We start from the raw sequence: 11,569 nt of genomic DNA, 5'->3' as shown, positions 1-11,569 counted from the left end.
TAATATACATCAGAAGCAGTTAGAACTAGAATCTATAGTAAATTAAAGAACTTTTTCAAAAGATTTTAACTAAATTCATGTTAACGCCGATGGGCTAAAGTGATATAAAGGCTCCAAAATGGTGTTCTTTAGATTCACTAAAAGGGGTAGTAAAAAGGTTTTGAAAATTATATAAAAAAGACAAAACTTTCTTCAAATATTGAAAAAACCTTAAGCAAAACAAATTATAACATCTGAAGCTTTTGTTTGGACATAATACGCTTAAAAAATCATTCTCATTTCAAATAAAAGAGTTAAAATAATTTACCTTTACTAATCTGCCTTAACTACACCAATAAACCAACTACACCAATAAAATAATCTGCCTTAACTACACCAATTGTTTGCATGTTTATCTTTAATGGTTGCACACGCCTGTTGATGAAAGCACGTCGGGGCGTAGTGATAAGGTAAATATTGTCTTTTTTTAACCCATGTAGATTTTATTTATATAATACGTTTTAAGCATTGAATTGTGTTTTCTTTTTAATGATGAATTAAAAAGAAAAGAATACTATGCTTAAATAGATCCATGGGTATTAGGGAAGCCTAAACACCAAAGATTGCGGTTTTCTATCCTTACCAATTCTGTCAATTGGGATTATTGAGCTGACATAGAACCTATTTTTTTTTTTTTTTTAATTATTTATTTTGTCATTTTCATAATAAGTTATTTACAAAATATTTTGAGTTAAGATATGACCGGAGCAGGCAGAAAACAAAAGCCATCTCAACCTCAAACCTATTGCTTCTGAGGTAGTTCTATAACCACTGCGCCACGGCAGCTAAAGTAAAGTTCAAATATATACGTTAAGTTATATTGAGTTTTGCAAATCAGTTTGTGTTAAAGTCATGAATTAAATCTGTCGTATAAACAATAACACAAACTGACAAAAAAATGATGTTTAAAATATGGGCCTCATCTTTACTGTTTCCTCTTTGTTTAGCCGAACCATTTAAGAGAAACTTATAACTAGAAAAAGTCATTTCAAGTTATATTTAAAATTTACTTTCCTAGTTAGTAAAAGTTTTTTTAATACAGGGATAAATTCGAATTTTTTAATTATTAACCAAATAAGGTAATGGCAAGCACAATAAAGAGAGAAAATCTCAGCAGATGCTAACTCTGCTATGTATTGTATATGGTTTTAACGAAAGGTTGGTAGTGAATAATAATTTGAGACAAAATTAATTAGAGGACTCAGTAAGAGTTAATTTTACTCATCAATAAAGGAACGTCAACAGTATTACAATAACCTATGCGGTAAATTACTGAGGCTTTTTGAAGCTAAAGTTTATAAATCACTGCGAGCCTCAAGCTGTTATGGAGGAAAAAAAAGATTCAAGATTGGTTGACTTTTTGTTAAAACCGGAGTATATAGCTTTGTTGTCAGCAAATAGAATCACTTTATATGTAAGTTTTTAAACAAATCCATTAAAATTTTTATTTCTATTTTAATTTTTATTTTAATTTTAGGTGCCCCAAAAAGTCCTTACGGTTTCATCACAGAGCACCGCGGAATGATTTAAGAAGCTCAAAATCTTTTCCAGATATACCATATAAGCAAGCTAATAGAAAAGTCCGGTATACCAGACTTTACCAAAGCTTTTGAAAAGTCAAGAGCCCTTTCTTAACTGGCTTTATCTAATGCAGATCAGAACGTTTCTAACAAGTCAACAAACTAGCTGAAACTGTAAAATAGTTTAGTCTTATTTTTGGTAAATAATTGAAATAGGTGTATTAGTAATGTATAGGTATACCCAGACCGTGATTATTGTGTTCTTTGCAAATAAGAAGAAAATATCTACTAACCCTGAAATCCAAAAATGAGTCAAATTCAAATTAGTGTCACAAAGAAAAAGTCATGTGGCTTTAACATGATATAAAAACAACTGATAAAAGATTACTTCAAAAAACACGAATATTTGTACAAGATTGATTGGAACAACTAGTTGGCGATGATAGTTTTATATGTTTAATTGTTTTAGGTTTTTTAGTCACAGTTACATTTATTAGGCATGGCAGCCCAAGCAATGAGCTATGCAGTTACCTAAGTCCCACTAATTAACCGAAAGTTGTAAAAAAAGGCTCCTTTTGTGACCTCAACACAACACACCAAAAGCTCTTACAAAGACACCGTAAATAAACAAAAGATTATTTACGGTGTCCTTGCTAGAGCTTTTGGTGTGAATCTTTTAGTTACAATATTTACCTCTTTGAGAGCTTCTTCTAAGAACCAGAGAGTTTGACAAACCTTACTATCAGTCAGCCTAAAAACCATTAAACTAAGTTTTTAATCTTAAACCAAAATTAGGAGGTAACAGGTAGATTTTTATAACCACCATTAAGGACAAGCAAAATTCGTGAGAAGATTCAAGAAAATCCATTATCAATCTTACAAGACAGGATACTATGCAACACAGATTTACATCTACGCAAGCTTAATGGATGAAAAAGAAATGCAAGACTGATCAACAGAATGCCTCTGCTTCCCCTAAACATTTTTCTAGCATCTGACTGCAATAAAAATCTGTCCAAGGTGATTTATTTTATCAAGACAATATCTTTAGTATTAATTCAAGAAAAAGCCCAAAGATTTTTGAAATTATGTCAGAGTTTACTATTCTAATATTTGCCTACCCGTACGGAAAATTTCAATGGAAAATCTATGAAAAAAAAACCATTTTTCAAATATCCATGGAATTTCCATGGATATTTGAAACACGTTTTTATGGAAGAAACAGATTTTCCATGAAATAACAATAGTATTTCCATGAAAAAAATCAAGGATTTTTCATGAAAAAAAAAGCCATAAGTTTTCCATGGAAAAACAATGAGTTCTCCATGAAAAAACCATGGAGAGTTGTTTTAAACACCCATTGAAGTTCCATGGTTTATCCATGAGTTTTCCATGGTAAAATAGCATGTTTTTTTTTAAAGTTTTTTATTTTTAATTAACATATAAACCATAAAACGCAAATTTTATTACGCAACTTGCTAATGTTAATGAGTTCTTTCAATCTTCGGGATCGCTTTCGTAGAATAAAATTATTAAACAAAATAAAATTCAAATCTTTTTGAATTCTAAATTTCTTTAAAAAATAATAGTTATAACGCACCAAAACAATAAAATTTGACATCATCACAAATTTAACGCATCCATATGTTTAAGCATACTGAAAATAAATAAATTTTTTAAAAAAATTTAACAATGTTTACGTGTTTATAATTTTATATAAACTATTTGATTAAAATAGTATATATAAATTTGATTATTATTACCTTCAAGCTTCAGAAGATTAAAAAAAATCATCAATACAACATATTTTAAGAATCGCACATCACCAAATATAAGGATTCCAACACTGTTCATTAAAGATATTAGTAAACGTCAATTCAACTAGGAAATTAACAATGCTCCAAAGGTCGATGGAGTTTACCCTTGGACACTAAAAACATGTCAATTGTAGAATTTTACGCGCAACTTTTTATGATATTCTCAAGCTCTTTACATGGAGGAGTTTACCCTGACATGTGAAATTTAGCAAATGTGACAACGTTACATATGTGTGGTAATTGTTGGAACCCGGCAATCTACCTACCAATTTCCTCGACTTCAATTCCATTTAAGGTTTTGGAGTGAATCATAAAAGAAACAGTCATGAATTATCTCAACCTAAGCAAATTCATAGCCAAACAACAACACGGATTTGTTCGCAATAAAGGTTGTGTTACTACTTTATTGAAAATATTAAATGAATTACAACAATCCTCTTCAAAAACAGAGGACTTATGTAGTTTTTTCAAGTTTTGCCAAAGCATTCGACAAAACAGGCAACAACGTATTGTGCTAGGAGAAATCATTTTAAATTGGGCCGATGTCACCAGCGATGTACCAAAAGGAAGTGTGCTTGGACCACTGTTGTTTATAATCTACATAAACGATCATCCAAATATCTTAAATTATTATTCCTGTAAGCTTCATGCTGATGATAGTAAATTAATAGCCAAGATATCAAATGAAGAAGATCCCCAAAAAATACAAATAGAAATAAAGGCAATTGTAATTTGGAAAGAAACTTGGCTTATGAAACTAAATGTTGATAAATGTAAAGTTATGGATTTCGGCTACGGTAACACTTAATTTAGTTACAATAATATCTATGGAACAACTATTCATGCTTTAGTATCATCAGACTTTGAATGTGACCTTGGTGTGACAATTACATCTAACCTCAGTTGGAAAACGCGTGCTACAAAATGTACTTCTAAAGCCAACAGTATCTTGGGATGGAAGAAAAGCGCTTTCCTAAGTAGGAATACAAACCTCTGGAAAATTTTTTATATAACCTACATTAAACCTCATCTAGAGTTTGCTGTGCCTGCATGTAATGCTTACTTAAAAAAAGACATTAAATGCATTGAGCTTGTTCAACAAGAAATTCTCTCAATGGCCTAAAAAGTTTGATTATGAAAAAGAATTAAATTTTCAAGTACTTTGAAGACGCGTGCAAATGGCATTCAGCATTAGAAACTTGAGAATAAATTAGACCATGTTAACTGGTACACCGAACCAGAAACTATTGCTCCACAACGAGGACATCGTAAACACCAACATTGTAAAAAACTGAGCACACCGACACAACTGTTTCACTAACAGAGTTGTCAATTACTGGAATAGTTTGGACAATTTGGCAGTTTTTATTTGAAATGCATTAAAAAATGGCATTCCAAATAAAAACGGTCGGGAATCTTGTTTATTTACCAATGAAATCAAAACTTCTTCTATATTTTTTAACAACTGTTAACCCATCCTGCTCAAATTTCTCACTCAAACTGTTCTTAATACCATCAATTGTTTCAAAATAAGAATTCCTTTATTTTTGCTCTGATTTGGCAGGATCAGTCATTGCACCGCCCAACGTAAGGTTCTCAGTAATTATGCTTGCTGTTCAAAAATGTTTTTCAGTCTTGCTGCTAAGCATTTCATAACTGATGCTTCATCAAAACCAATTCCGGTGACTTTTGCATATTCCAAGTTGCACCTCAAAACGATATCTTCAATATATGTCACCAAGGCAACAAAAGAAAGACCGTTGACGCATTCATATACTCTGATAAAATCATCTTTCACTTTATAAATGTCACTGCAAATTCTTATATTAAACAACATTTGTTTCGTCTAAGTAATATATGAGGATTCATCGGTAAGTACCAAATAGAAATAATAATATTTGATCAGTTCAAAAATCTGCCTTCTTTCTTTTAAAGTCTTTCGGCCTTCGGCATGACTATTCAGTGGTTAAAACCGTTACATCTAAGTTAAGATTATGATTAAGAAATAAAGTACTAAGAGAAATAAATTTGTACGCAAATAATAGTTGAAAATAATCAACACTTGAAAATAATCATCAAAAATAAAAATACTAATAGTAAAAAACTATTGTTATATTTGTTTTATAACTGTATATTGTCTTTACAATGCGTTTTTCTTTTTTCTCTCTTTCTCTAAAGTAAAACTACATACTCAAAAAAACTATTGCATTTTTGCAAAACATCAACTAAATTTTTGCAAAACATCAACTAAATTTGGAAAATATATAAAGAGTTAAAGCATAATAACAAAAAGTTGTAACCTGTCGATAGCAAGAAGAACAAAATTTAATATAATATATTTTATTTAATTTCGAACTGATTTTTGAAAACATATTAGTTCTAAACGTGATTGCGATTTACAAAAAATTCTTTAACGTTGGTTTATTTATCTAAGTTGTTTCTGAGTTGCGCCACTATTGCTAATTGATTCTGGGCCTTTTTTTTCTCGTCAATAAAATATTTTTCAAAGTTTTGTTTAAATTAATTTTAAACTGTTTTCTCTTTAAAAAATTGAAAAAAAAATTAATCTATTATCTATTACCAGTTCCAGTTGGTAGGTATTGATAACAAAATATTGATAATAAAATGTTGGATAACAGTGGCGGATCCAGGTCATTGTCCTAGGTGGAGAGAGAAAGGGTGTAATTTGACCAACAAAAGAAAATCCGTTTTTTTTTTCTTCTGATAAACCACTTTTTTATTGATTATTCAGAATATTTTTAGAAAAGTTTGCTAATAAATATATTGAATGTATCTGCATATAAATATCTTGAAAAAATCAAACGTTGAAAATAAATATTTAGTCTTTTATAAAGGACGAATTTATACCCTCAAGGGCCCAAGGCAAAAAAAATTTTGAAAAAAATTTGCCCAAAACACTTCTAAATACCGCCATTTTTTTTCCACGACACCCCGTTTAAAAACTGAGTCATATAAAATCACGGTGCACAAGCTGCAGTAAATCTAGCCCAGTCAGTAATGTGCAACAAAAGACAAAATAATAGTTTTAGTAAATTCTTTACTTCAATAAAGACTTTTATAAACTTAACAAACTACAATATAAAAATGAGCTTTCTAGTTTTCGAGTTTCTAGTTTTCGAAGATGCAAAACTATCAATAATTTTTTCGGCATTTATGATGCAACCTCTATGCAGTTGCAAAATACAGTGGGTTGCTTGAGTTGCAAAGTACAGAGGGTTGCATTTTATGATGCAACCTCTATGCGGTTGCAAAATGCAGTGGGTTGCATGATTCTGTACTTTGTTTGTGTGAATTTTTTGTATTTTTTTCACAATTATCTTTAAAACCAACTAATAAATACGATTAAAAACGTAATTAAATGTCTTAACTAATTGGTTCTCTATGGAATGGTATATAATTAAAACTTGTTAGGATAACCAGTCTTGACTAATTATTAATTTAATTAGAGCATACCTGTATTTCTAATGTAGCAAAAATATAAAGTCAACTAAAATTCAACGACTTAAGTTGAAATATCTCAACGAAATGTTATCCGAGCAATCTAAAATTTGGTGGTTGATTTCTTTCGAACTATATAAACGTTCTTGTAAAAATAAAATAAAATATTCATTTTTACATCTTTATGGTATGTTTATGAATAGTTTTTGCATACTCTTTATTCAATAAATTTTTTAGAAAAGCCTCATTTAAAGAGACTGATATTTGACTCTGAACAAAGTGTATTACAAATAAGGGCTCAGATATTTCGTTTTTTAGTAATGCGGCCTTTGTTGAAGAATCCCGTTCATTCCACTGAGATATCAAATCAAGTGTTTTAACTACATTTATTAAACAAGATTTAAAACTTAGCACAGAATCATGCCGTTCAATCCATCTTTTTTACATTAGCTTGTAAACATTCATTTATTTATAAGCTTTAAAAAATGATATTACTTCTTTCATTGTGCTAATTGTATTTCTTACAGCTCGCACACTCGAAATTGATAAGTTTAAAGCATGGTTATAACACGGACTTTTTATTGCGTTTGGTAGAATCTTCTGTAATTTTGTGACTGCTTCGTTGTTTTCACCTAACATAAGGCTGCATCCATCAAAATCTATACCAACACAATCCTTTAAATTGAAGCCAAATTTTGTCAATGTGTTTGCAATTGTGTTTGCGAGCTATTCTTCAGTTAATACAAGTTCATAAGTAAAGTCAGAATAATTTTTAGTATGGCGGTTTACAAAACCAACAAAATCTTCACAAATTTCACAGGTAATAACATCAATTTATCTTAATACGACTGTCATTTGAGAACTATGACTGGTATCCGTTGTTTCATCAAATATAACGCTATAAATCTTGTTTTAATTAAGTTATAAATTTGTTGAGCGCATAGTTCAATTATTTCATTTTGAATACTTTTTCTTATGCTTTAGAATTACAGTTATTCAAATGGTTTTTTAAAATACTTTCCCCAGCGCTCACTCAAAAGCGAAGCAATTCCCGAAGATTGCCATCATTGTTTACTGAAGAGTTTTGATTTATTTCAAAGATCTGCCCATCATCGCGATGACCCCGCAGAGCATTATTCTGTCGACAAAGAAATATTATAGATTCAATTAAAGGCTTTAATCGTTCTTAATTTTCTTTAGCTTGTTTAAGTCTTCCTTCGTTAACTAAGTTACATACATCTGTAGACGGACAAAAAAGCAATTAACATTCTTACCCTTCTTTAGATGTACAGAATACGGGCATTTGTATTTTGGACAAGGAAACCAATTGCATCTCAACATTCGGTATCTATCTTGTTCAGTTACCCGACATGTTGAAAATGCCCCAATGTATAAGTATATCTTTTGTCCTAAGTACCACAATTTTTTTTCCACGACACCTATTTAAAAATTGAAAAAAAGGACTAAATTTCATTGTAATTTGATTATTTTTAGCCCCACCAATAAATGCACAATAAAATCGTTCGGATAATGACACCGAAGATAAAGGCAAAACGATTGGACCTGCATGGTCCTGTAATGGTAGAATTTTTATTCTTTTGACATAGTAGTCATCTAAAGAGCTTGTCCTTTTTACCCTGTTGTTCATTGTTGCTAATAAAAATAATTGCATTAAAGATAGTAAAAATCAATTGTCATTTATTTAAATTTAGTAATAAATACACTTTTGTTTTCTAAATAAGAAATTCATAAAAAATTTGTTCAGTTACTATTTAAAAAAAAATTCTTCGTAACTCACTTAAAATACAACTTGAAGTGTATATAAGTGTAATATAAATTGAAGTGTTGCAACTTCAGTTGCTGAAAAATAAATACTTTTTTTATTAAAATTTTAACTACCAAAAACGGCATCGCGTATATAAATTATACTACGAATTAAAATTAAAAATAAAAAAAAAATCCACCATTAAAACCAAATCTATATTTTTGTAAGTTTTTAAAAACAGCTTTAAAATTTTTAAAAATAGAACGATAGTAATTTTACTGTTTTTTATTGTTATCTTAATTATACAAAAGAATGAATTAATGATGATGACATTAAAATGTTTCGAAACTTTCATCGTTTTCTTCGATATCGAAAAAATGTTTAAAATGCAACAATAGTTTTTTTTTGTAATGCTATAAAATAGTTTTAGTTTTTGTTTCAGTTTAAAAAAAGTAAATAGTTGGTTGCAGAATAATTTTTGTATTTTTTTTTTCTCTTACAAATTTTTCAATAATATTTTGAAGCTTGACATTTCTTAGGGAAGGGTGGGGGGGTGTTACCCCCTTACCCTCTTCCCCCTTTTGGATCCGCCACTGCTAACAAACCATTTTAGGGGAAAAATTTTTAAGGAAAGAATATTAAATAACTTAGAGTGATTTAAATAGATATTTTTTGCTGCTGTTTTTGTTGTTTTAATTCCATATTATTGAACAACGGACTTTGATTGCAGAAAATCTGACATGATATATTTTTTTTATAAAATCTGAACAACTTAAAAACTCTTTTACTATATATAAAGATCCAATAAAAATCTTAACCAAGTTTTTTTGTTAAAATTAAAAAAAAAGGATTCCTCCCTCACAAATTTAAATATAATTTAATTTAGAAGTTTAAATAAGATAAATTTAAAAATAAATAAATAAAGTTTCAGTATAAGAAACATTGTGGTCATGACCAACATGTACGCGTGCCACAACGCTTGTGCCTTTTACGATGCATATAACTGATAACCTGCTAACTAACCTAATTAAGAAATTAGAAGTTTTAATGCATTTCTTTTGACAAAATGTAAAATTTTTTAACAAGTTTTTATTAAATTAAGTAAATGTAAAGCGTTTGAAAATGTTTTAAAATAAGAGACATTAAAATCCTAAAACTAGATTTTGATTCGATGCAGTTACAGTAATTATTAATGGCGCAGCAGTTAGAGAATAGCCTTGAAATCAAGAGGTATAAGATTCAATGTCTACTCTGGACTTATTTCAATATTGGTAAAAAAAGCAGCTCAAACATTTTTGCAGCTCTTCTTAGACCATCTCAATACACACACTCAAACACACACACACACACACAAAAGCATAGTATCTTTTTTTTTAATTTATTATAAGGTTATATCTAAAGATTGGTTACGTTTTCTATTGATTTGTTAATTATTCCATTGACCATCCTAATGTTAGAGTAGCTATGTTTTTAAATAGAAATTCAAAAATAAAGTTCTTAATTTAATATTCATGGCAGAACTAACAAACAACTAAGCTTCGTCAACTCCACCTAGCGTAAGATTATATTTGACAATAATGATTTCGCAATCACAAAATGGGGTTTCCCATATAGTTACGAAACAAAACAAATCAGAAAAATAATATAGAATTCCTAGAAAAAATTTCACACAAAAAAATGAATTTCTTAAGAACTTGTTCGGATATAGATGTCAGCTAAAATAAGGTAAGAAATTAATACAGTATCAATTAAATATCAATTATGTAAAATATGTATCATATTTTATCAAATTTAGTGAAAAGTTAGTAAAATTAATAAATATCAATAATATTAAAAATGTATCATATTTTATAAAATTTCTATACATTTAACAGTTATATAAAATCTTATATAAACACGCTCTTTTGTTTTTTGTATTTTTATATTTTATCATTTTTATTTGTTTATACATTATTAATATGAGTTGGGTAAATATATTATTATTATATATTATTATTATATTATATATATATATATTTTTTACGGCGATAACAAAACATGGAAAATAGTAGGATAAAACTTAGCGAAATAATTTCGATCGAATCTTTAGTTTTGTGAGGAATATCGAAAGAAATTGAAATAAAAAAGTTTATGTCCGTTTGAATAACTTGAATAGAAATATAAAATTCATTCGGTGTTTTTTAAAGTGAAGCTCATGATTTACTTCTAGTGCGGGTTGAAGTGCGGGTTTAATTTACTTACTTACTGAAAACTCCAATTTTTAAAAACGTGCTTGAGTGATCAAAATGTATTTTTAGGTCATCATTTTTTAAAATATTTAAATTTAAATAAAGACAACGCAGTAAGAAATCCGAGAGCTGTTTGGACAGTCTGAATATTTTGTAACAATTACGTAAAGAAATTACGCGATTTTTTTCATTGCACAATTTCTAACTAATAGCGATTTTATGATTTTGTAAGTTGCATCCAAAAAAAGCCAACTTAATCACGCACGCACACACTTGCGCGCGCACACACACTCTCACACGCACAAAATCTAATCACTGATTTTTAGTCGTAAAGTTATTTTACTTGCTAATAGTCTTCTTTTGAGAGAAGTAATGTCCTTTAACAATAAAAATAAGTTGCATTTTGAACTTATTGTTATTTTTAAGTAACAATAAGTTCAAAAATATACTAGTTATAAGGTTGAGTGTTGCACTGTTAAAAATTTGGTTTACAAGAAAAAGTGGTTCCAAAGATCCACGTTCGGAACCCCTGACTTAATAAATTGTTAAACATTAGATTGCAAAACTAGTAGAATCAAGTTTGAGTATGATATAAAACTTAGCTGACTAGCTGGAGAGATAAGAAAGCCAAAAATTGTTTAAAATTGTTGTACAGTCTTAGTAATATAATTATTCCAGCGTTTAGCCAAAATGGCACCTTTGCGTTAAAAACCTGTGAAGTTGTAACCTGTGAAAGCTGTA

The 11,569-nt window shown here is 29.1% G+C and overlaps 1 protein-coding gene across 1 annotated transcript; it reads left to right on the top strand.

The window, feature by feature from the left end:
- Window positions 1-3,701: 3,701 nt before the first annotated feature.
- LOC136082997 (uncharacterized) lies at window positions 3,702-4,184 on the top strand. Its single transcript, XM_065802409.1, has one exon. It carries the CDS (start codon window positions 3,702-3,704, stop codon window positions 4,182-4,184), a length of 483 nt encoding a protein of 160 aa, XP_065658481.1.
- Window positions 4,185-11,569: the final 7,385 nt, after the last annotated feature.

This window comes from Hydra vulgaris, chromosome 08 (assembly GCF_038396675.1).
Source record: "Hydra vulgaris chromosome 08, alternate assembly HydraT2T_AEP".
Taxonomy (NCBI): domain Eukaryota; kingdom Metazoa; phylum Cnidaria; class Hydrozoa; order Anthoathecata; family Hydridae; genus Hydra; species Hydra vulgaris.
This window is presented reverse-complemented; position numbering and strand designations above follow the sequence as displayed.

What these genes read in the sequence shown, in the direction of transcription:
- LOC136082997 (XM_065802409.1), top strand. Translation starts at nt 3,702, where the DNA reads ATGAATTATCTCAACCTAAGCAAATTCATAGCCAAACAACAACACGGA.